Genomic DNA, 27,121 nt, shown 5'->3' on the forward strand with positions numbered 1-27,121 from the left:
CATAAGGCTCTGCTAAATATAGCTTATTCTAGGATACGGTTCAGCAGAGCTTTTTTTGCAACCGAAAGGTTCTCTTGATATGCTGAACTGTTTCAGTGGGACTTCTTTTGACTTTGTTACTGTTGTGACAAAGATACAGTTGTGCTGCTTATGCTTTAATTGTTGTTACTATGTATGCACCTAAGGCCCATATTGTAAAGAGAGAAAATTAATTATGATACTAATAAATATAATGAAACAAAAATAGTGGAAGGTCTGAGTTTTCATTAACTGGTACTCTGGAAAGGGAATCAGCAGTAGATACCCCACTCTTGCAGAAACACAGTAAGAGTTGGAACAACTCTTCTACCTTTCTCTCTGCTCCAAAATAACTATCCATGGTTGCAAGGAAGGAAAGCCGCATGCAAGTATCAGGCTGGGTCCACGGAAGATGAAGGGACTGCATTGGCAGAGTGGGCAGGAAGCAGACTGCTTCTAGCGCAACCAACACAAGGAAGCCAGCAGGCAGCATGAAGGATCGTGGGCCAGTCCATCTGCAGCAGGATTATTTTAGAAAAAAGGACCTTTCTGACAAGGAAGAGAATCTTAGGCTTGCCAAAAAGGTGCTTGGCAGCCCGTTGGATTTGCAAGGGCACATCCCAGGATTGCGTCCCTGGAGCCCTAATATTCCATCCTGCAAAATGGCAAAGGGTGACCTTTGAGGATGTGTGCCAGTGGAACTCGGAGGTGATGCATCCATAGAATTACAGCAACATGTTCAACGTTGGGCTGCTCTTGAAGACAGCCCAGAAACTACAACTGGTAGGGCACATGGCAGCAGCAGTAACTTCTGTCAAGGGAGGGCTGGGCAGGAACACCACTCTCCAATTTTAACTGCCAGTTTGTTTCAAAGTTTATTCAAGGTGCCATTTTAAAGCTTTCCTTGCCTAGGACATGCATATTTGAAGGGCCACCTCTCCCCATATGTCCCCGTGGGCCAAATGAGGTCTTCTGCTCACCATTTTTTAGTTTCCCCCGTCCCACTTAATGTGGCTCACTTGTTATCCATTAGAGCCCATTCCTTCTCTTCAATGGCTCTTACTTTGCGGAACAGGCTTCCTCAGAATGGGGAAGGCACCATTTTCTGAAGTTGTAGGTGGCACTAGATAGCCTTTTTTTTTTGTCAGAGCTTTTAATGGAGTTTAAATTGCAGGCATTTGAGGGTGAGAGGGCTTTCCTCTATTTTTGGATGTTTTTAATCTTGGCATTGTAAGCTGCCTTGAGCCACAAGGAAAAGGCAGGGTATCAATAAATACATAAAGCACTCAAGTCAAATGACATAGGACCCCCATTCAGGCATCAGTGAGACTCACAGATCAGCACAGTTCCAGCGCTTTCCAACTAGACCTCTGACAATTCATCAGGGAGAAAAGTGGCTTCAAAATGATCACTATGCATATCATAATGAAAAATTATAATGAAATATGGGTATCTCATGAAAATTTCAGGGGGTGCCTCTTGTGTAACAAACAAGGAATTTCCCCCCATCCTTGCTGGTACAGATTCCATTCGCTGCACTGGGCAGGGCACCAACAACCTGCCTTGCAGGACTGATTCCAAAACTAGGTTGTTTAAAACATTCTCTCTGTAACACGGATTGTACTTCAGCCAACATCCAACCCAGACTTCCATAAATCCCAGTGGCTTCAGTAGGGGTTTAAGATACATGGTAATGTACCAGAAAGCTCTCATAATTTTCAAAGGTAACAAAACCCCTCCAATACATCATTATTATAGACCTTCACACGTTCACAAGGCCTGCTTTATGGATGCCAGGCTATAAAGGAAAGATGTCCCAGCATCCCTGTTCTTTGCCCACTGGTATCTCAGGAACTGGTGGGGAAAAATGAGGTGGGGGTGCACACTGACGTCTCAGTGGTGCACTGACATCACTTCCTGGAAAAACCAAAAGTCATACAGCGGTCACTCTAGTATTTACCAAAACTCTATGGTATGGCAAAATCATACTTTTTGTATATGCTAGAATATCTAAAGATGTTACTCTCAGTTTCTACTGGATATGATGTTAGCTTGCTAGTGTGATGCCAGAACACCAGTCCCAACCCCAAAATTTCTTCTATGGGTTGCCTGGCAACCCTCGTCTGCTTCCATACAGGGATTTTACTCTGCATGGAGAGCAGAAAGCGTCCGGATCAACGGGCATTAGTCACATGACACTGTGCCCATTCTGAATACAACTTGCGGCATTCTCAGTGCTTTACTATTTGAGTCGGTGCGTGTGTATGTGTTTGTGTTCAAAACCTGGCTTTTCTCCAATTCAAAGGGGGAATCTTTGGATTGAGTGCAATGGAGTGAGCATGTGGACCCTCCCTCCATTGCTACTACAAGGATGGAACAGAGCTAAGCTCCACTTTCAAAATGGGGCAGGTCTGCACCACTACCCCCTTCTAGCCCCTCCCCCTCAGCCCTTTAAAGGCTGTTTTCACTTCCTCTGCTGATTTGCACTGTCTTGTAACAATGTAGTTCATCAGGGAAAGCAAGCGGAAAGACAGAGTTCTGGGCCACAGGGAAGGGGGTGATTGCCACTGCAGCTGTGCTTTTATGCATGGGTGATGGGAAAAGGGGGAAGAGGGGGGTGGCAGCAGCAGTAAGCAGAACGGGCATGGGTAAGGGTAGATGCAGCTCCTGTCTGCTCGCATGCCACCTGCTGCTATTGCCATGGCAGGGGGTGTGTTTCTACACCCTGTTATGGAAGCAGTGTGCGTTTCTTCCATAATGGTTCGGAGGGGGGTAAATGTGAAACCACTACTGAGAATGAAGGTCTAGTAACATAGATGAAACAAAGCGCCGTAAACAAACTGCAAGCCTGCTCAAGGTTGATCTTCTGCAATTTAAAAAACATCTATGACAGATTGTGTGAAGTACTTCAGCATTCGTTTCATATGCTTGTTGGCTCCGAGGACAGTGAAGGGGAAAGGATGTTGCTATGCCCTGAAACAGTATTTTTCTCCCGTGAAATGCACTGTATTCCTGTCTTAATTCAAAAGAAAGGTAATGGAGGTAAATGCGTACTTAGCATTCTCAGGGAAATAAGCCACCTGGTAAATTACATCTTCTCCATAATTATCGCTTGGAGGAATTAAACAGCCAGCGATCTTACTGAAGAAGGGCATATTCAACCTACTTGCTTCTGTGACCTTATTTGTCAACGAGGAGCTCATCAGCAAACATACGAGGCCATTTTAATGGCAACATAAAGTGCTTTTAGGAGTGATTCCAAGCAATTTCCAGCCAAGCATTTTTGCATCTGGGCTGTTTGCCCACCAGTTAATAAATAATCTGATCCCATTATTTCCTTTTCCTTGTTTAAACTTCTGAGCGCTTACAACTCCCTGAGTTGCAGTCAAACACAAAAGAAGCGCAGTCAGAGGGCCGTGAACCAGCAAAAGCTAAGCACTAAATGGGACAATTGAAGCACACACTTCTTTCTCTATCCCACTGAATCAACGTACATTTAAAAAGTATTCCATTTTGGCTAAGTTGGACTCCAAACTTCCAGCAACAGGGACCCCTTGGTCAACCGATCTGCATAGCCCCACCTTTCATTTGCATAGTGTCATTTCTCTGTCTTAGTTCTATGTTCTAACAGCACCACCATGAAGAGTTCTCTCTGTCTCACGCACATGTACAAAACAGCTCACAAACCCCGCAACTTTCAGCTTTAGCATCATCAGACTAATCTCAGGGCATTTAGATTTTCTAAAATGGCTGCTCCGATGCAGGGAGCTGACCAGAGATGGTATCTTTTACAGCGTCGATCTCACTGCTTACATTTGGGATGTTTATTTTAATGTATTTACTTAAGCTTTTGGAACAGGGATAGAATATCCCTGTACAAAAACAAAATCACTTTTATCCTTTTGCAGAAGCGATGTGTATATTTTATGCTTTCTGCAGAGTATGGTTTCATACTGGTGTATCCATGGAGACAGATCCTTTAATAACTCCTCGAGTTAGCAGGCCAAGTAAGCAAAGCTACACAGGCACCATAGCAACAGACAGAAGACTAAAGGGAACCTATCAGGAAGTGAGTAGCATCTCTCTCTCTCTCTCTCTCACGGGAATGCGCACAGCACATTATCATGATGCACAGACTTGCTTATCATTTTGAGAAGAAGCAAAACCAAACAAAGAAGCAAGTGAGCAGATCACAGCATCAAAAGTTGTTGGGAGACAGCATGCCTTAATTTTTGTGCAACTGGTGTTAGAGGCAGCATTAAAGGCCATCAGGTGTTGAGTCACAAAGTCACTAATAGCCAGGGCTTTTTTTCTGGGAAAAGAGGTGGTGGAACTCAGTGGGTTGCCAGCACAGGGGGCAACTTTTGGCAGGAGGCGGTACCCCTGGTACCACATGTGCGCGCACAAAGTGCGTGCATGCTTCCAGGACCAATGATGTCACTTTGAATCAGCTGGAACAAGGGGGGAGTTTTAAAAAGTTTAAATCACCCTTGGTGAAAATGGTCACATGGCTGGTGGCCCCACCCCCTGATCTCCAGATAGAGGGGAGTTTAGATTACCCTCCACGCCGCTCCAGCAACATGGAGGGCAATCTAAACTCCCCTCTGTCTGGAGATCAGGGGGCGGGGCCACCAGCCATGTGTCCATTTTCAAGAGGTTCCAGAACTCTGTTCCACTGCATTCCAGCTGAAAAAAAGCCCTGCTAATAGCAGAGGACAACAGGAAGCCTCTATACGTCTTTACCTCTTGGTTCAAGGCCCTTTGTTTTGGGAGGTGGAGGTATTCCATTGATTTCAGATTCAGGCTGCTTCCATATGAGTTCTTTCTCATATGGACTGCAACATGCTCTCATATTTTTGGAAAGTTTCCTTTAATCCAATTCAATGACAGCGCAGCGAGGAGGCTGAAGGACATGCGGCCATTCCACCCACAGCCAAGATGGGAAGAGAACAATGCTAAGCTCTTCATTCCTCGCACTCTTTGGCCTTTTTCTGTTCCCAGCTGAAGCATGGAGTACTTTAAATTGCGACTCAGCTGGGAGGAGGGGAAGGGAGTCTTGAGCTGGAAGTCCCAATGTGAGAAAGGGGCTGTATGGATGGGGACGTGGGGGCGGGGCATGTAGATGCCATATGTACTTGCTGCTTTTTCACAACAGGTAGCAATAAACAACAATCGTGAAATCCTGACGAAATAAAGACTTAGAAAAATTACAGAAGTATTCTTGCTGTTATTTCCCAATTCCAATTGCCATTCAATGCATCATCAATACACACAGTCTTCATATATAGACCTATACATAAAGTGCTAGTGCAAAGTCATGATGGTATCACCTATGAACAATGATTATTTCTGAAGTCTATCAGTATTCTTGGAATTTTCTCAAGAAGTTCATAGGGTCAGAATTCAAGTATAGGTCCAGACACGTGCAGGATGGATAAGACCATCTAACGGGCCGACCGGTTCATTTGGGGGGGGGGGTGTCCCCATTTCCGAGTCTTTTTCAAAGATGGTTATCACACCGATGTAATTCTCAGTATTCAGAAGCTCCCATTTAAACTCCACTCAAAAAAGTGTCGGGTGCTGCTCCTAGGGAAGGCTGTTTATTGCTACCTTTTCTCATTTTCACAACAAGGGCTTATGTTCACACACCCCATGTGAAAGCAGCCCCAGGGTCAACTGGCAGGCTTCAACCAAAACGCATTCTACCATTCAAGTATGTGTGTATCAACAGGTTCATAGATGACTCTGAAGGGCAAAATTAAGACCCTGGATCCAAAGTTCCCAGTCCACTAACAGGAGTCTTCCTCCAATGCAAGGAATATTCCACCACTGAAAGTAGCCTTCCTTGATGGATGAAGCCCACCGACGGAAGTCACCTTGTACAAGAAGAAGGCTCCGTGGGTCAGATGAAGGCTCCACCAGTAGCAGAACAGAATGTCTGGATCCAACATCCCAGGACTTTATTTCAGATGTGGGAGAAGAATGAATGGGAAGCCAGCAGTAAACCTATGTGCCACCAACAGAAGTTGGTCTAGTTAAGAGATCCTCAGTCAGCAACTTCGGAAGTCACCTGGAAATGAATCCCTGGTTGATACTTCTGATCAATAATTTTTAATGATTTCCTAAATGTTGCCTCTGGCATCGTGCTTTGTCCCTCAAATGCTACCAAAATGTAGGTTTTGAGCTTTCTGGGTGAGAGCAATTGAGAGCCTGACAGTGAGCTTATGAACAAATGAGTTCATAATGAGTTATTCGGTACCTCTTTGATTTTAGTGAAACCTCCTGCAAAGATTTCACCTACAGAGGTCAGAGAAGTTTGCTGTAAAATGAATGGCAACAGCAGGGACTGGTAAAGTATCAGCCACTTGTTCACTGAAAATGAAAACAGGGTCAACAATTGGAGCCAAATGCAGGAGGGGATGTAAAAATAAGTACCAAGCATCAGTCTCCAATATCAACTTTATAGAGAAGTGCCTTCTTTAAAATCTAACTACCATTAAGAGTGGACTAAGCAACATTTTGAAAGTGCTTTTTAGCACAATGGGCCGACGCAAAGGCTATTTTCTAAAAACCATCCCCGACAAAGCCACTATTCAGTTTTGTACGTTCTGTATCCTGGATCTGAACACCAAACACACGATTTCTCTGCTCACTTTGCTGATCTCTGCAACAAACTGAGAACAAACAGCAGCAAGCCCAGCACAACGTTACAAAGGATGTTTTATTTTTTTAAACAAACTCTTGCAAAGTGTGCTTCTCCTGAGAACTGAAGTTTATGATGCAGAATCAACATGAAGTGCATTGTTTGGCAGATCACCTCCCCGCCTCGCCTCTCCGTGGCTCTTAAACATAAAGGGGCATGAGGATCAAGCAGGTTGTAGACGGCGTAGATTTCTTCCTCATTCAGAAGCCACCTGGAATCTTTTGGTCTGGTCATGTCATGCACAGATGAATCAAACCACCTTCAGCTGCATTATCCAATCACATCTCAATAAAACATACTGGCATCAGAATTTTAAGGGAGGATAAAATTATAAAGAAGGATGGGTTTGGTACTCGTTGTACCAAAGAGAATTTCTCTTCTCTCCGTCATTGAACTTGCTCCGGACAAGGGCTTGAATCCACCAACATGCAAGCAGCAACAAAAACTAACTTAGTGCAGTTCTGCTTCTGCACGTTTTTGTGCAACACACAGCACTTTTCTCCCTATATATGATAGGGTCCAGAAATGAGTTGCATTAACAGCTTGCACAAATGGAAATGCAAATAGGGAAACTATACGTTAGACTTAACTCAAGTGGCTACTGCCAACTGTTACTTGTGTTTTCCACATGCCCAAGAGCTCTAGAGCAAGTGGAAATTTTGTGCAGGATCAAACCCATTATGAAGTCCAGGATCACCCTATCAGCCATTAAAGTGGATTTCAATAACAGCAACCTAAAAAATCATTCTGTGTGCGCGTGGGCGGGGGGCAGCCCCAATCATAAAACAGACCACGAATTTACTTGCCAAGAAGAGGCAGGGTCCTGATTTTGTTCTTCCATTTTCTCTCCTGCCACCTGACAAGGGCTAGCTGTTTGTAATGCAAAAGCAACAGGACAAAAGGCACCATTTCCAACAGCGGAATGCCAAGTGGCAGGAGAACAGACCTGAAGAGTGTTAGGGTCACATACCCCTTAGAAACGGCTTCCTGGGCTGTCATTCATGTCTTCTTCACCCAGTGACTGTCCTAAATCGGTCTGGGCAGGAGAATGCATCAATACCTGAGTGTGAAACATCTCCAATGGCTGGAAGCTGTCATTCACTAGCATGAGCAGAAGGGGAGAATGGTGTGTTTGCGGTGTGTGTGTCAGCAGTCACTGAGCAAAGTAGTGTAGTAGTTAAAAGTGTTGGATCAGGACTGCAGAAACTAGATTCCAATCTCCATTCAGCCATGATGCTCATGGGACAATCGGGAGCAGTCAACAAGACGCAAAGGCTCCGTCTAACTACCGCACAAGGTTATCATCCAGATAAAACACAGTCAAGTGTGATATATGCCTTACTCCTTAGAGGATGGGTGGGATAATTATGCTGAAACATCCCAAGCAACATTCAAGTCCTTATCTCTGATGTCAGGAAGCAAAACCCATCCGATCGTTGGCATTCCTCTTTGCACTGCAGACGATTCCTTCTCTAGAGGCCTTTCTCTGTCAGCAGAGAAGGGTTTTTTTTAAAATTCTGTCCTCTGTGCTTTTGTATGGATTTTATATTGTCAGCCACATTGAGTATTTATTGTTAAACAGAAAGGCAGGAAATAAAAACTCAAATAAAATAAATAAACCATCTTCTCTATTGGAGGGCAACAGCCATTTATAAGATTTCTTCAGGTTAATCCCCCTTATTGGAGGGGTTTCCCTTTATTTGCTTACCACCACAGACACAGATACAAACATAACAGAGATGATAGAAAAGACTGTAAAATTAGCTTTGTAACGTAACCAGAATGCTTATTTTAACATACATATTCATTAGAGTCCAGCACAGCCTTAAAGACCAACCAGATTTCCAGGTATCTGACAAAGGGAGTTTGACTCTCATAAGCTTATATCTGGGAAACTTTGTTAGTCTTTTAAGGTGTGACTTGACTTGAATCTTGCTGTTCTGCTGCAGGCCAACATGGCCACCCACCTGAAATAACAAACATATTCACTGCAATCCTAAGTAGAGTTACTCCAGTCCAAGCCCATTGATATCAGTGGGCTTAGACTGACAGCAGTAGGCTTAACTCTGCTTAGGATGGTACCGATTGTCATTCACAGGCCACTACCACATGCAGTAAGATTCAGGGGTAGCAATGACCTAGGTTGGCTCCCTTTGAAGGGGGAGAGAACAATGGAGATTTACAGTATTTTTGCTATACTTCCAAATGCTCAGGGAGGAGCACAGGTGGAGATAAAGAGGTATAGGGAAGCAGATTTACTATCTCACATCATATCTCCAGAGAGAGAGAGAGAGAGAGAGATTCTGTAGCCCAAGGCGTTTAGTCAACTCCCATTTCTGTCTACTTCTTTCTGTCTTTCCCAGAATCTAAAATTGTACTTTCGTTTCACACAGACATGTGTCTGCCCCCTCCCTTCAGCTAAAAGGGAAGACAATCTTTTTCAAGACCTGATGAGTTTCTTGACAGAGTCTTTTCCTGACAATTAAGGCCCACTTGGTAGATATCTACAATCATCAACAAACACCACTGTTCTTTTGTCACAGGCTCTGGTTTTCACCAAGACATGCCCCTTTAGGGCAGCCCATAGGATGAAACCATTCACTGCAAATCCATAGCAATATGCACGTTAGTCATTAGCATTTTCTGTTGCTATTGGTGTCTTGAAATCAGACCAAGAATTAATATTATAACAGGACAGGAAATAACAGAATTACTTTATCCACTTGATCAACGTTTGGGAAAATGCCGTATTATTTTTAGAACTCATCACTGTGTTGCATAGGTAGTTTTGACACTGTCTTCATACCAAGGGTGGATTTGCACAAGTTCATCGAATGGAGTGCAGTAGAAAGCGTGAGCTATGGTCCCGTTTGAATCTGAGCTCAATCAGTAATTTAACGGAAGGACTTAGACCAGCTATGATCTCTTAGCTTCCTATCTGCAGTCGGGGGGTGGAGATAACAACATAACCTCCCCCCCCCATTACAGGACTATTGTAAAAATATAATACACACTGAGCACTTAAAAACATGCTCTGCACCTTATTATTATGACCACTGCTTTCACATCACAGGCTTCTTATGGCCACATGTGAAACTCCCATGTATTGAATTAGAACACAAATCCATCTAACTTAGTATTGCCTTCTCTAGCTGGCAGCAGCTTTCCAGAGCCTCAGGTGGGCAGAGGTTTCCCCCAGTACCTCCTACCTGAGTTCCTTGGACTGGAGATGCCAGGAATTGATCCTGGAACCTTATGCATTCAAATCATGTGCTGTGTTGGAGAGTCGTCTGCCATCCAGACCTATGAACAGCTTCAGCATGCATTAAGTTAAGCTTCCTTTGTCAAAAAACCCCGCTGAGCTCCCTGGGGTTTGTTATAGCCAACAGCACAGCAGTTGACAACAGGTGTCTATCTACCTCCTCTACAGATTACTTAGGAAAATCAGGGCAAAGAAACTGGTGATGCGACTCCTTTTTTAATTAATGACCAAAAGTAAAACATAACATGCTTCTTAGCCAAAATCACATTTAAAAGGCCTCTCCCCTCTTCCACGTTTCATACAGCATCAGTAAAGAACCACAGCTGTTTCTTCACCTGATTAAGTATTCATTTTAAATTGCATTCCTGTTTTCACAGTGAACAACAGTGAAAGAAGCCAGTCAAAACCAAAAAAAGAAAAGAAAAGATTATGGACAAAACATATATATATATTGTAATTAAACAGATGGGAAGAGCTAATTTAAACATAGATTTAATAGTAGCCATTGCACATTTCAAACTGCAAGGAAAGGAACCTTTTATTCCAGCAGAAAATCATCACCAAAGGATGAGACATGATTGAACACCACCCCAAAAAATAAAATGCAGTTTCTCGGAGGCTTCAAATAAATTTGCAGTTCATTGCAAGTGTTACATTTCCCCCCTCCAGCTTCAAGTGATCACAGCATCACCATTTTAGTATTTGACTTTTGTGCTTAAGGAAAAGAACACTGCCGTGATCCGTATAATTTTATCCTTTGTAGCTTGGGCCCATACAATGCTTGCAAGATCAAAGGAAACAAACCAGCCAATCTTTTTTACATTCTTGCAAAACAATGACAGCAACAAAAAACGCAAAATCTAAAGCGCTCTTACCCGGCTTTACCAGGCTCGTCTTTGTTTCCTTCTTATATCGAGCTGACTGTTGCATTCCGTCCCCCATTGTTCCCGAATTAAATTTCTTTCTCGTGTGGTCTCCATCGCTGCCAGCACAAAAACTGACTGGACTGAGTCCAGTATCAGGAGGAGTCTTAACCGGAGATACTGACTGGCTGCTGGGGCAACCTGTGTCATCTGAAAACAGGAGACAAAACAAACAAAGTGCCACAAAAACGTTATCGAATTAAGTAAAATACAGGTGGTAGAGAAATAATTTTATTACATTTTTATTTCATCACGCAGTTGCTAGTTTCCAAGAAGTGCGTATTCTCTCTGCTGACACATAAGGTTTTTTAAGCTGTGGGCCATTTAAAAATGGTGATCACATTTGTTGAGATGCAACTGGCTGTCCAAAGACTGTTTAAAAAGCCACTCGGAACAGCAGCGGAAAGGTTTAAAATTAAAGGAGACATATCCTGAAAAAGAGCTTTGGGGTACTTAGTCCAGTGCCAGTATACAGTTTATTAAAACAAACACTCTTCCTCTGACATTAAAAAAAGGTTAAAATGACAACTAATTCCATGCAAATAATTTATATTGGAGTGTATTCTCCCCTCATTTCCAAAAGGATCTTTTGCAGTGGATAATTTGGTTCATGAGGCTGTGGCCTTGTAGCACGTATCTTCCAAGGCTGTTCTCCCCCTCACAATCTGTTCAGCAGTGAAAAGGCAGTTTCCTTCACCACAGAAAAGAACTTGGGGGAGAGGGAAAGCCGAGTCTGAAGGGTGTGTGCTATGGCTTGGATCCACAGACGACTCTGTACAAGCAGAACAGGAACCTGTGCTTGAGTGAGGAGGGGTTTCCCTTTTTTCCAATCTCCCTTTCCAATCCCAGTCTCTTTCTCCAAATCCCATTCCACCCCAGTAATGTTAGGAATGAAGTGGAAGCAGGGGCCTGCACTAATGAGAAGAGCAATAAAGTCTTCGAATGTTAGCCCGTTATGAGGTTGGATCCTACTAGCCTGTTATGAGGCTCATGAGGTAGAATCCGACTAATCCATTCTGCTAGTGGTGGCAATTCCTTCTACACGAACACATGAAGCTGACATCTTGAATCGGACCACTGGTTGGCCAATCGAAGTCAGTACTGCCTACTCAGACTGGCAGTCTGGCTCTCCAGGGTCAGAGGCAAAAGTCTTTGGAAGTTCCAGAGGTGTACTTGGACCTTCTGTCTGCAAAGCAGATGCTCTACCTCCTTTTGCAAAAGGGAAGCACTCAGATCTCAGAATCCAATCAACAGCATTTAGGATCCAAGACAGTAATTTCCCAATCCCCTTTGGTCCAAGATGAAACGGAATCAGGTAACAGGGTCCTTTCAGCCTCTCGAATTCCCATTCTAACCAGCTGAGAGTTTATTCCCACTGTGTGAGGTTTTCTTGCTTCACATCAGAACTCAAATAATGCATCCTCTATGAATGGCTTCGGCTTAGTCTCTGATCCGAATACTTTTGAAAGAGGATGAGAACAATCCTGCGCCTTGGTGGACTTGAGAAGGGGGACAACGCACCGTAAAGTGTTGCGAGCAACAACCGACTGTACTCAGAGAGATTATCTGTTGTATTTCCTGTTCACTGCTATATTTATATGTTTTGTCACATGGTTCGGTATGGTAGAAAGGTTGCGATAAAGACTTTTAAAATTTTACATCAGTATGTCTTGCAAGTTCTGTTCCTCAATCAGCCCCACAGAACCCATACAGAAAGAGGTTATATGCATACTGAGCAATTTACAGTACAATCCTATGGTAAGTTACTCCAGTCTAAGCCCATTGAAGTCAATGGACTTAGAGCGGAGTAACTCTCCATAGGACTGCACTGCTAAGTACATATTATGTTGTAAATTGCACTGATCCATGCTGCAGTGTATAATTGACATAATTCACTTCCTTTTGAGTATATTTCTGATTATATTGTTGGGACCCAGCCAGTGTTTTACTGTCCTATAAATATTCATATTAAATGTACTCCAATGTGCCCAAGCCTAAAATTTAATTCAGTAACTTGTTGCAATGAAATGCTATCTTCTTTTTACTGAAATCTATTGCACATGCATAGAATCATCTAAGCATCTCTCATTTAGAAAAAAACGGACAAAAGGTATTCTAGCAGACATTATGCTACTGTTTTAACAAATATATTTCAAAAGGTGATGACTAACAGCCAGTCTACACACTCGGTTTGGACATGGAGCTGCCAGGTGATTAGGGGGAAAAAAGTTGCCCAGACAGTTTAATTACTTTGAGAGCATTTGCTAGAAAACAATTAGACACGCCAATTTCTTCCCCCTAAACTACTTTTGTAAAAGCTGCACTACTGGAAAGGTCGCCTTGCCAAGGTCATCCACCTTCAGGTGGGACCTGTAGATCTCCAGAAAACAGAAATCAGTTCCCCTGGAGGACCCCGCTGCTTTGGAGGGTGGACTCTACGGCATTATAACCCGCTGAGATCTCTTCTCAAGCCCTGCCCTCCCCAAGCTCCACCCTCAAATCTCCAGGCATTTCCCAAACCAGAGTTGGCAATCCTGCCCCTTGCCTTATCCGAGCCAACCAGGCTCCACCGCTAAGCCTAATAAATCTGAAAGATTCCACCCTTATCCTACTCTGAGCTCTGCTCCTAAAGCCAAGGCCTCTGCTGCCAGGCCAAACCCATCTATCATTTTTCAAAAAAATGTATTTCAAGTGTTGGCAAGCCTACACATATACTCCACATGTTCTGCAATGCAGAAGGAACACTTGGGCTGCTGTGCTGGTGTATGATATGTTTAAAGTGAACAGAGGCCCATGTTCATACATTCACATAACCTGTAAATCCCACTCATGCAATCCCTTCCAGTTCGAAAAAGATAAAAATTGGCAAATCATAAAAGAGGGACTTTCAGTGCAATCCTAATCCTTTCTCAATGCACTGAAGTCAGGGGCTTAGAAGAGCGTAACTCTGTTGAGGACTTCACTGTTGACAAAGGCCTTCGTTCACGCTAAATATACCCTGTGCAATATGTACAGCAAGCATTATTCACACATTACCAAGTACAAAAATCAGGTGTGGCCTTCCCGTCCTGTGGTAAACATTACATAAATCACGAGTTCTCCTTCCATACGCAATGCCTAAGGTTGCCAATTCTGCAATGGGAAATTCCTGGAGATTTGGGAGCAGTGTTTGGGGAGGGTTTTGGGAAGGAAGCAAGCTCCGCAGGGATATGATGCCATACAGTCCACACTCTGAACCTGCAATCTTCTCCTACAGTCTGTAGGTCAGCTGTAATTCTTAGAGTATGCCAGGCCCCTCCTGGAGGTTGGCAACCCTAGAAGCATCCCAGTAGGATAAGGACCATAGGGTTGCCAGGTGTTCTGCTATCTCCTGGCAACCCTTGGAGCAGTGGCAGGAGAAAAATTTAAAAAATCACAGGGCAACATCATGATGCCACTTCTGGGAAAAACCAAGAAGTGACACCAGTACTCTCTAAGAAAGGCCAGAAACTTCATAATTTTTACCATATAGTTTCTTGTGATTCCTAGATAAGTGTGATGTCACCATCAGGTTGTCTCTGGAACTGATGTCATGCCATCACTGGCAGCGCCCCCTCCATATCTCCACTTCCCTGGATCCCACTGGCAGGGAGGAACAGGCTCTCCCCCCGTGGTATTTTCCTTGCCTGAAACCATCCAGTAGGGGCACTATCAGTGCCTTGGGAAAACCCAAATAGTGCTACCCCAGCAGTGAAAATGGCAGAGGAGAAGGCTGTTTTCCTTTCCAATGTACACCAGGGTCCTGATTGGGCACTGTACCCTAAAGAACTAAGGAGAACCCACATGTGATTGTGTTACACTTGACCTCTCATTTAGGCGGTTGTGTTGCCTTACATGTTAGACACTTAAGCCCCAATGAAATCAATTTGTCTTAGACTGGAATACCTCTGTCCAGCATTGCACAATTCAGTCCATACTTGATTTCTTATTGCATCATCCTAAAATGTTTCCTCAGAAGCAAGTGTCACTTACTTCAATGGCCTTACTTTCCCGAATAAATATACATAGCACACAGCAAAGCTTTCCAAAGGCAAAAAAAGCAGATTATCTCCCCAATTCCCCAGAGCAGGCTAGGAAATTACACTGGGCCAGATCTGTGATTCCCTTTTGCTAAGAAAGGAGCCTTGCTCCAGCTATTATCAATCCAGTGCAGTCCATTTAGTCAGAATTCTGTTCTTCCAGCCAGGATACTAATAACTTACACTTGCAACAGACTAACACAGTTATTGCACTGATATGTGTAGTCTTTAGAAATGCCAGGACCTGGTGGAGCTCTTGTTCATTTATCAGGCAGAAAGTTGACCCTTCTCAGATCATTGAAGTTCCCTGTCGAGAAAAGCCAAATTTCTCCTTGTGAGACATCTGTTCGAGCCACAAGAGCCCTGCCAATAAAATATGTTGCCTTGGCCTGCTTAGCATTTGACTGCTTGAACATGAGTGCTGGGCGATTTGATCTAGCTGCTTCCCAAGACTGTATCACAGACTCTTTTCTAGTTCTGTACAAGGTCTAGTTCTCAAGGGAGTAACGCTTGCTTGGAGCTCAAGACAGGATGCCATTGACTCATCACAGGAAGAGACACCCTATATCCTCAGCACTCTCTGGTTATCACAAGGACACTATTGCTTTCTTGACCCGGGGTGACGTTCCTCACCTTCCCTACACCACTGCGGTGTAGTGGTCAGGATCGGGGACAGTCTGATTTCAATCTCCACTCTGCCAGCTCGCTGAGGAGTGTTGGGTCAGTCACTGTTTCCCAGCTTAACCCACCTCAAAGGTTGTTATGAGGATGAAAGATGTTGTAAGCTGCTTTGGGTCCCCATTGGAAGGGGTGAATGGATGGAGAGCCAGTTTGGTGTAGTGGTTAAGAGCAGTGGGACTCTAATCTGGAGAGCCGGGTTTGATTCCCCACTCCTCCACTTGAAGCCAGCTGGGTGACCTTGGGTCAGTCCCAGCTTCTCAGAGCTCTCTCAGCCCCACCCACCTCACAGGATGTTTTGTTGTGGGGACAATAATGGCATACTTTGTGAACCACTCGGAGTGGGTGTGAAGTCATCCTGAAGGGCAGTATATAAATTGAACGAATCCACACTGAAATTAAAATTTTGTATCAAGTAAAATTTACACAGAAAGAACTTGTTATGTTTTAACTGCAGCTCTCCTGGTTTCAAGAAGACGCCAGGCTGCTTATTGCAGGAACAAAATGAACTTGGCACTGATAACCATTCCTCCTCTGAGCGCATATCATTAACAACCCTTAGACATGCCAACCACTAAGCCAGGCTTTCAAATTCAGCGGTAAACAATGACATGTTCATCTGTACACTCTCCTCTTTCCTATGACCTGATCGTTATTTTTAAACAAGCCCTGCACCTAAAACCGGTGTAAACCTCCCTTCCAAACAGTTGCATGGAAAACTGGACATCTGTACAGTTGCAATGGCCAGCTCATGCTTCCAGAGACATTTTTTCCATCCATATAAGTATCAGATGAACCTTTGAACTCCACGTCTCTCTTGCAGGATCAACATTTTCGCCATCACACAGAATAGCAGCTGCACATAGAACTGGACTGTCCATCATCGGAGGTGACATATCTCTTGACTTACAGCAGAGGTGATACTTCTTTTGGCATGGAAATGACATTCGAAGAAAACAGTGGAGCACTTTCAACAAGACCGTTTTCACCTCTAGAGCTGAAGTTATTTTAACATTCATGCACACATAGGCCATGAATGCAAAGATCCATCTAGCAAGTTCTCTGATCCAAAAAAGGGTTTTTTAGATTTCTTTTTGTCAAACCGCAATTCCTCAATCTACATTACAAACTGCTTTTGAAACTGGGGGGAAATTTCAAAACTAGTTTGTGATTGGGGGGGGGGGGGCAGGTGTTACGTTGTCGAAAAAGGTCCAATATTCCTACTGGGCTAGAGCAAACCTCTTGCCAACGTCAACACTCTCGGAATCCCAGCCAGAATTCATAAAATTTACGCTTCTTGGATCAGAGAAATCTAAAGTCAAGACTTTGCTAGGTTATGAATTTGCAGTATGACCTTGTAAAAGTCACTCTCGCACACATCCTGATCCTTGGCTTGCTTACTCATAAATAAACCCTACATAGTGTAAGGGATTCAGACCCAGTCTCAAAAATGGAAATTGTAGTGACCTACTTCACCGGGTTGTTTTGGAGAATAAATAAGACAAAAATCGTGAGGCATTCTGCGCTAGAATCAATTAATACATCATAATAGCAATAGTCATACACTAGAAAACATTTTTTAAAATCTTCAGCAGAATTTTGTACTTCTCTTTGTACTTCTACACGGAAAGAAAAATTTGACTAAACAAATACATTCAGGTTTCCCTGCTTCTAAATACAGCGAGATCAGGTGAATGTTACCGAGTTTAATCTCATTTAAGTCCACTGGCTGCATCCTCTCCTGCTGTTCAGCAAAATCAGTTAATAGTTGGTTTTATACAGCAATCAGAATTCGTGTGGTACATTCGGTATTCAAAGAGTTTCACAAGCACGTTAGCTCCATAACCAGCAGCCCCGTAAAGGAGGCCAAATCACTATCCCCGTTCTGCCAGCGAAGAAGTTGAAGCACAGCAGCTTGCTGAAGGCCTCCTACTGAATTCACATGCATGGTGAGATGTAAACTTCGGATACTACGTTTACCAGCTCAGAGACCAGTCCTGAGCCAGTTTGTTCAAAAGTAAGTTTCATTTCATTCAGTGGGGCTCAGGAGAGTGTTCATAGGATCACACAGCCCTGGTCTCTCAACAGCTATGCTGTGTTGGTTACTGTAAAAACTTAACAGGAATCCCTATCCATTGATTCACAAAAAGGAGATGATGATGATGATGATGATGATAAAAACATTCGATTTATACACCGCCCTTCAGGACAACTTAATGCCTACTCAGAGCGGTCTACAAAGTATGTTATAATTATCCCCACAACAAAACACCCCGTGAGGTGGGTGGGGCTGAGAGAGCTCCAGAGAGCTGTGACTAGCCCAAGGTCACCCAGCTTCAAGTGGAGGAGCGGGGAATCAAACCCGGCAGAATGTAACAGAATGAGATTCTTCTTGCCCCAACTGTACGGATGCCATCGCTTCTCAAAATCTCCTTGAAAGAGCTACCCACAGCCGGCACGCGCCTTCCTGCCTTCCTCTGCCGCCTTCTCATAACTGGTCTGTCACTTCGAAATGGACTGCTTTATCAATCATGAAGAAAAGTTGGCTCAGAGGCTTACACTGAGGAGATTCCTGTAGGCGTCATCCTTGCCTGCCCTGTTAACTTAAGCAATCCTGCAGCAAGATCTAGTCTCTTGCCAAGATTCCTTAGCAAAACCTGATGCTCAAAAGGGACAAAGACATATGGGATAGGAGGCTCTCCCGGCAGACTTAAGAAGGAATTACCTGATTGTGAAGCTGCTGCATCGGTTATGATTGGGACCGAGAGGAAGTTCCCATGTCTTCCTTTGGGAACCAGAGATAACATTTCCCTTCCAGAGGAAATAAAAAAAACCCTCAAACCCGTCCAAGGCTACAAATGTGGTATAGAAGGAAGGAGAGGAAAAGGAAGGAAAAGCGCAGCGGCAAGTCATCGGCTCAGCATCATCTGTTCTTACTCCCCTCCTCTTCGCTTGATAGCGGCAAATAATTGAAAAAGATTCATCCTGTCAACTTTCTGCTTTCATGACTTGGCACGACTGCTCTTCCAAGGGCACAAAATGTTATGCTCCACCCGTCTGTTACAACACCGCTCCTGATAGACGTCAGCCCTAACTTGGCAGACATCTGTGGCAGGACGCATTCGAGTTAACCCCTTCAAAAGCCTCAAGGGCCTGGAAATTAAGGATGTCTTGTAGTCCCTCCAAACACAATATAAAAGAATGCTAAATTGATACTGACGCCAGGATATCAAGACGACAAGGAAGATGGCCCAATGCCTGGAAGGGGGAACTAAAAAAAGAAGTCCTGGCTTCGCTCTGAACTCACCCGATCACCCTGAAGAGCAGTGACACTTGAAATTTACATGCATGAGCACAGTAATCCTTGCAACAACCTTGTGAGGTAGGCCAGCGCTGGCATTCCCATATTGAAAACTAAGGGTGAGGATAGCCTGTCCTAAGGCTGCCTAGTGAGGTTTCTGGCTGTGGTAACCTTTGAACCTGGACCCTTACAGGTTATAACTTGTGTTCTTAGCCACAATGCCACAGTAATTTGTTGCTCCTTTTATTCACTCAATCTCTTTGGCTTTTTTTTTTTAAAAAAACCTACCTTTTCTTCAAGGTACTTATCGTGCCATGTATGGTTCTCCCTCTCTTGATTTTGTGCTCAAAGCAACTTGAGGATTGCTTTTTTTAATTGCCCTAAGGTCACCCTGCAAGCTTCATGGCTAAACAGGGATTTGAACCCAAGTCTCCATGACTTCAGTCTGACACTCCATGCCAAGTTGTAAGGTGGCCATACCACAAAACGTACACGCCACGCCTTGGCCATTTAACTTCCCTGTCCATCCCTGCAACTCAGGTAAGAGATGGGAGGAAGGGGGTTTCTGCTGCTCCCCTTTTCCACTGCAGCCCCTCCCCTAGGCCACATCCCAAGAGTTCTCCAACTCACAGGAACAGTTTTTGGGGAGGTGCTGCAGCCCAAGTCTCTGCCATGAAGTCATTCCAACCCAGTGCTGAAGGCAACTGACGGAAGGAAAAACACAGACTCTGCTCAGGAATAGCAGCTATGTATCTAGTAAAGCAGAAAGCTTACATTGTAATATAGAGGTATCCTTCCAGACATGGGTTGCCAGCTCCAGGTTGGGAAATACTTAAGAGATTTGGGGGACAGAGCCTGGGGAGGGTGGAGATTGGGGAGGGGCTGGAGCTCAGCAGGTTACGTCACCATGTAGTCCACCCTCCAAAGCAGCCATTTTGTCCAGGGGCAGCCTGTAATCTGGAAATCAGTTGTAATTCTGGGAGATTTTCAGGCCCCACCTGGAGGGTTGGCAACCCAATCCAGACACTACAAAACTCTTTTTGGGTTTTGCTGCAGTACAGTCTAAAACAGTTACCCCTCTGAAAAAAGACTCATCATTTTTGAGCTGGACCTTGTTGACTGGCACAGAGTCCTATGCATGCATTCTGCTGAAAAGGAATGAACTGAAAGGAGATGGGCAGGAGAGGCAAAGTGCTGACGGAGAGAGGCAGTTCTTTTATAGCTCTCTTTGTTGTCTGATATACAAAGCCAGTGAAGAGAGAAGCAAAGGTCAGCTGGCTAGGCTTCCCAAACAGGTGCACCGAACACGGACAGAACAATAATTGATGTATTGTCGAAGGCTTTCATGGCCAGAGAACGATGGTTGTTGTGGATTTTCCGGGCTGTATAGCCGTGGTCTTGGCATTGTCGTTCCTGATGTTTCGCCAGCAGCTGTGACTGGCATCTTCAGAGGTGTAGCACCGAAAGACAGAGATCTCTCAGTGTCACAGTGCCAAGACCATGGCTATACAGCCCGGAAAATCCACAACAACCATAGAACAATAATTGTTTAGTAAAAGAGCCAGTGGGGTGTAATAGTAAAGAGACTACTGGAAAAGGATCTGAGAGACCCAAGTTCAAACCCCCATTCTTCCATGGAGCTTGCTGGATGGCCTTCGCCCAGTCACACACTCTTAGCCTACAGTTGCCAACTCCAGATTGGGAAAGTTCTGAAAATTTTGAGGCCAAACCTGGGGAGGGTGAGGTTTAGAGAGACCTCAGCAGGGTATATTGCTACAATTTTTAATGTTGAAACCTCAAAGAAATTTCACTGAAATTTGTGAAGGCTAACTCTAACCTCACAGGCCACGTTGGAGCAGGGTGGTAAGCTGCAATACTGCAGCCCAAGCTCTGCTCACAACCTGAATTCGATCCTGGTGGAAGCCCGGTTCAAGTAGCCAGCTGAAGGTTAACTCTCAGAGCCAAGCTACAAGTGATGCCTGACACAGGTTGGACACTTGTCAGCTTCCCTCAAGTTTTGATGGGAAATGTAGGCATCCTGGTCTTGCAGCTGTAATGGAGAGCCAAGCTGTAAAACCAGGACACCTACATTTCCCATCAAAACTTGAGGGAAGCTGACAAGTGTCCAACCTGTGTAAGGCGTCACTTGTAGCTTGGCTCAAAGCCTTTCATCCTTCCAAGGTCAGTAAAATGAGCACCCAGTTTCCTGGGAGTAAAGTGTAGACGACAGAGGAAGGAAATGGCAAACCACCCCATATCAAAAGTCTGCCGAGAAAACGTTGCTATGCGACGTCTCCCCATGGGTCAGTAATGACTTGGTGCCTGCACAGGGGGCTACCTTTACCTTTACCTAAGTCTAACCTCGGCTATTATCAATATTAGATAAATGGAGCCTCCATGTTCAGGCACAGTATCCTGGATGCTGAGGACATACAAGGGGAGAGGGCTGTTGCCTTTTCGTCCCGCTTGTGAGCTTCCACGAGGTATTTAGCTGGTCTCTGAAGAAAACAAAACGGTAGATTCGATAAGCATGTGGTCCAATCCAACAGGACCTTTTTTGTACTAATACTTCAAAAGCTTTTAGTCGTTTGTTTGGGCAAAATTGATCACAAAGATTGGGGATACATGAACAGCAAATAACAAAATCATTCCTGTTCAACCAGAAAACACAAAGCTATTAGGACTTTTGAAAAATGATGGTTCAAGAATATGTACTTCTACTTGAATTTTTTAATACTGGCCTTTTTTCTCCCTGGCTGGCTGATTTATTAACATACAATCTGAATCCCAGCGAGAGGAATTATTTACTGGACCATGACAGGATGTGCAGCATGTTCTCCGTCTTCTTTAATTCAAGATCCCAGTCCAGTGAACCCTGCAGAGCCTGTCGGCTGCATTGATTTGTAGGCAGTAGCAACTCAGCATATTTTGATCACTTAAATTTTAATCGAGCATGGGAGAAGCTCTGCCTGATAAAGTGCACCCCCCTGCACTCATTCTCAAAACAAACCTGCCATATCAACCGAGCAATTTCACTTACTGATAAAAAGACTTTCAAGGGAGAACTGCTCTGCCAAGTAAGTAAAGACAGGAGGTTATGTCGCAACAGGAAAGAGCTTGCTGCCAGGTTCTAGGGATTCAGCATCTTTGCAGAACTGAGAAGAGCAGTAACTGAGGTCCCTGCACCAAAGCACAAAGCTGGTCAACTGCGGTGTCAGTGGGATGAGACTTTGAGAGTTCAAACTCACTTTGCAATGAATAGTCGTTGCTGCCAGACTGTGTGTTTATCTTCCTATAATCCCCTGCTTTGTCTCCCCAAAGAGGCTGGCCTACTCCTTTTTATCGCCTGGGTCTGAATCAGGCCAGGGTCACATTGGTCTCTTCCCACACAAACCTCAGGCAAAATGTGCTTGTGTGCCATCAAAGGGCTGTTTCCTACACAGTGTTTGTGTGTGACAAAAAAGTACATCCCCAGCCGCATGCACACCATCGCCTGGGACAAATATGCATGTGTATATTTTAACTGTAGGTTCCTAGCATTGCCCACCTCTGGGAGCGGGGCGGGGGGGACTGGAGTTCTCTAGGAATCACAACTGATCTCAGGACTACAGAGATCAGTTCTCCTGGAGAAAGCGGCAGCTTCAGAAGGTGGCCTCTATGAAATTACATCCCTCCTGAGCTCTCTTATCTCCCCAAACTCCACTCCCTCTAGGCACCACCCCAAATCTCCAGGAATTTCTCAAGCTGGAGTTGGCAAACCTTGGTTCCTGCCGTGTAGGTAGCTGCAATGAAGTAAGCGCGTTTATTCATCTAACATGATGAACTGCATATTAATTACAAACAATTTTCTGCATTGAACTGTATCCAGATAGGAAATGTTAATTTGTGAAGCTGTTCAGAGCGAGCCTCTCACTTCCTGAATGAATCTACATTGTACAGCAAACTAGGAGCTTGTTGCTGGGATGGAGAGTGGCTGAGAGTCTGGAAACGCCCCCGATGCAAATATTATCTCATCCATGCATTGACTAGATGGCCTTTGGCAAACCACTGTCTTTCAGCCTCACCCCTCCCCCATCTTCAACAGACTAATACTGGCCTACCTTAGAGGGCTGTTGTACATGAAGTGCTTTGAATGCTGAAAATGCTTTGTCAATATTTAGGATGACAAACTATAGGCTAAAACATAAGAACCTACAGAGAATAAAGACATGGCAACAGAAGACTTTGATAAGCAGACATTTTAGGGCAGAATTCAATTCAAAGATGCAGTGTTAAAGCATACTCGGGTGAAAGTAAGTTCTATTAAGATACAGAGGACCTACTTCTATATAAATGTGTCAGGGATCAAGTTGTTACTTAATTTTAAAATAAGGAGACAGACAGCATGCTGATGAAAGCCAATAAACATATCTAACCATTGGGGTCTTGGGAGGGGGTTCTCTTTTTTTTAATTTGAAAATTAATACTTTTCTGCATACCTAGGAAATTTGCCAGGTTTGTATTATTTCCTACCCTGCCCTAATCTTGCCTAATACTCCTCTGCTATAAAAGCTTTTCTGTGATATAAATGCTATCTAGATACAAAAGCTGATAGACCCCATCATAGCACAGAGTTTATTTAGCTCTAGACAATGCTGCATTATTAATCCTCCAGATAAAAGTACAATCCAAAGGGCGCAGCAGAGCTCTTCAGAAGAAGAACACACCCTTCCCATGAACTCTGAGCGATCAACCACACCTTACAGATTTCATTTGAGGTCCCCCAACTTTTTTTTCTTTTGCAAATTTAGTAGCCAGCATTGCTTTATCAAACAAGCGTATGGGGAGGACAGAGAAGCTGTTAACCCTTCCCCCTACAGTATCCTATCTGGGGGGGGGGAAGCTCTCTCTGAGCTGCTTTTACTCCTGCTGGGGAAAATGTACAGGTATTCATCGCCAGAGGGGATAAAAGCAGATGAAGGGTGGCTTTTCCTAGCAAGAAAATTGCAAGGGAGGACAAGGTCACCCCCTCCTTCCATGTCGTTTTCTTTTTTGCTAGAGTTGAGCCCTGAGGAGAAGCAACAACTGGGCTGTACAGCCTCTCCCTGGCATGTACAGATCCCCGGGTTCAGTTCCCGCAATCTCAAGGGCAGAGCTGGGAACTACTGCTCAGCATCCAGTTGAACTCAGCTCACTGAGCATTACGGTTCCTCTCTGGCTGTGGACCCACATGATGTTGGGAATGGCACTATTTGAAGATCCTGGGGGGTGAGTGATTAAGATGTGTGGATCCAGCTAAAGACCCAGCTAATGACCCAGGGGTCATTTCGTAGAAAAAGAGCTGGAGGAACTCATTTGCATAACTCATTAGCATATGCCACGCCTCTTGCCATCACCAGAAGTGTGTCATTAGTATAACTGATTTGCATATGCCACACCCCCTGACATCACCTATCCTGGCTGTTTTGGACCCAATCCTGGCCATTCAGGGCCAAAATTCGGCCCAAAATGGCAAAAAGGGGCTGAAAAGGGCCGAAAAGGGGCCCAAAATGGTCAGGATCGGGCCACTGCTGAGCAGGAGAGTGATCCACCATCCGTCAGAGGCCCGATCTGGGCCGTTTCGGCCCCAATCCAGGCTGAAACAAGCCCCAAATGGCCGAGAGTCAGGTGGGTGGGGCCACCTGACATGTGACCTCTTTGGGGAACTGCCGGAACTGCGTTCCTGTGCGTTCCCCCTCGAAATGAGCCCTGGCTTCACCCAAAGGTGTCAGGTTAGCCTGCGCAATAGAGTCAGTGTGGCTATGCTACAGAGGCGAGAGGAAGCGAAGTTTTATGGCGCAACGCCTACTGGGTCCATCGAGATAAGAACTGGCTACTCTGACTTGCACTAGCAGCAGCCCTCCAGAACCACAGGCAGAGAAAGTCTCTCTCAACGCCTGATCATTTGACCGGGAATGAACCCAGCATTTCCAGCATGCAAAGGATCTGCTTCGTCACTAAGAAGCAAACCTTCCTTTAGCGTTGAAAAAGAGCTGTTTGCTTGAGACCACTTCCTGACTACCTGGCAAAGGTGAGATGGTTTTTATCCCACCTGCCCTCCAAGGAGTAGAGATGAGCACCCACGGTTCTCCCCTCCATCCTCAAAACAACTCTGTGAGGTAGGCACAGAACGAGTGGTCCAACATCACCCAGCGATTTCCTGTAATTGGAGTGGGGTTTTAAGCCCGTACCTTCCCACTTCTAGTCTGACCTGCTACTATTTTTTATTTATTTATTATTTATATCATATTTGTATTCCCCCCTCCCCACAAGTGGGCTCAGGGCAGATAACAACCTTAAAATCATTTTAAAACGTTCCATGTTAAAACATTATAATAGCATATAAAAATAGCAGCACTCTTTTGCCTGGCGGGAACAAAACAACTAATAACCAACAATACAGCAATACAACGATACAGCAGCACAGCAACAGCAGCTGAAAAACAAACAGTGGGGGGCAACTTTCACAGGGAGGGGGGTAGATGTTGCATCCTCCGGCCACTGAAGGCCCAACCTCAGCCATGGGCCTGGTGGAACAACTCTGTCCTACAGGCCCGGCGGAAAGATAGTAAATCCTGCCGGGCCCTGGTCTCAGTAGACAGCGCATTCCACCAGGTAGGAACCAGGATTGAGAAAGCCCTGGCTCTAGGCGAGGCGAGGCGGCCCTCCTTGGGGCCAGGGACTGATAACAGTTGTTTTTCTCCCGCTCGGAGGGTCCTCCTGGGAATATACGGGGAGAGATGATCCCTCAAGTATGCTGGCCCCAGTCCGCACAAGGCCGTATAGGTCAATACCATACCGTATCAGCACTCCTAGCTGACTTGCTATTGCAATGACAAACTAAAAGGGCCCTGATGCGCACAGAAAGGGACACCAGTTGCAGATATCTGTCATCAAACTTCACTTTCATGGCAGAATAGACCGCCCCCTCTTCATGTCAAAGAGTTTCTCACTTTGGATGAAGTACATTTCCCCTGGTGCCTCGTTACCTTACAGATGCCATGGCTTAACTCCCACCCTCCCACTCTCTTCAGGAAAGCGCCTTCTCTTTTTTTCAATTGGAACAGCTGCAGTAATGAACTGTTAAAAAAAGGGGGGGCTGCCTGGCCCTCTGGAAAGCGTTTGCTCCTCTCCTGATTGACAAGGTAAATATGGTGCATGCAGAACTGAGCCGTTCCAAAGCAGCAGTGAAACCTATGAGGAAAACAGGCATGTCTGAAGCAACTGAGCCAGCTGATGTTGCTGGCAGGCTGTTTTTCTTAGCCTGACATCTGAATCCTGCAGCTGAAATCCAAACCAAAGGGGGTGGGGGAGGGAGGCAGTGTGAGATAGAGCCAGTTTCAACGTCAGATGGCACACCAAAACATTTACTTTATTGATTGCTAAAGTCCAACTTGAAGCTTTATGCTGAAGCCTGTTAATGAGTTCTACGTACATTTGCCAGAAATATATATATATATATATCTAACTTTGAACAGCTTTGTTTTCAGACCATCCTTAGTTTTCATGGAAGAAATACGGTTCTTGCAACTTTTTTCATACAGCCCTGCGAGGATGTTGAACGGGGTTTAACCCTGAGAGTACCTACACATCATCTTAGAAATGTTATGGGCTGCCTGCACTGGGTTGGGAAATTCCTGGGGATTTAGAGGAGGAGCCTGGGGCAGGTGGAGTTTGGGGAGGGGAGGTAACTCAGCAGGATATAATGCTATAGAATCCACAGTACAGAGGAGCCATTTTTTCCTGGGCAACTGACTGTAGTTTTGAGATCAGCTGTAATTCCGGGAGATCTCCTGGCACCACCTGGGGGTTGGCAAGCCTAATCAATGCCAGAGTACCTGTACATCTCTTGCAATCCAATCCTGCAAGCCTGAGATTTGGCATTCAAAAAAATTCTGGCTCTGAACTGTAGTTCAAATTTATGCCTTGAGGCTTAGCGAGCCTCATCCATTCACCGTTCACCTTCCCTCTGTTGCAGAGCGGTTTCTCTTTCCTCTCTGTTTCCAGGTAGACATCGACATTAACATTCCCCAAGGCTTCCTATCAGTTTTGTTTCTCTACTTGAAACCACCAGAGACAGCACCTTGTCTCTGGTCAGCTGAACAGAGAAAAGAGCTCAAGGCTTTCTGGCGGACATCAAGAAATAGCACTGGGAAGAAA

General features: G+C 44.7%; 1 protein-coding gene across 4 annotated transcripts in view; it reads right to left on the reverse strand.

Annotated features, from left to right (window-relative positions):
- Positions 1 to 27,121, reverse strand: part of SYBU (syntabulin) — a 59,288-nt gene that overhangs the window by 19,482 nt on the left and 12,685 nt on the right. For 3 of the 4 annotated variants that reach the window (XM_054985515.1, XM_054985517.1, XM_054985514.1), the window contains exon 3: positions 10,859 to 11,056. In XM_054985515.1, coding sequence (XP_054841490.1) covers positions 10,859 to 11,056 — 198 coding nt within the window. Of the gene's footprint in view, positions 1 to 10,858; positions 11,057 to 18,367; positions 18,643 to 27,121 lie in introns of those variants that run through there. The other variant, XM_054985518.1, reaches the window with a different exon arrangement.

The sequence above is a fragment of the Eublepharis macularius genome, chromosome 7 (genome assembly GCF_028583425.1).
Source record: "Eublepharis macularius isolate TG4126 chromosome 7, MPM_Emac_v1.0, whole genome shotgun sequence".
In the NCBI taxonomy this organism is placed as follows: domain Eukaryota; kingdom Metazoa; phylum Chordata; class Lepidosauria; order Squamata; family Eublepharidae; genus Eublepharis; species Eublepharis macularius.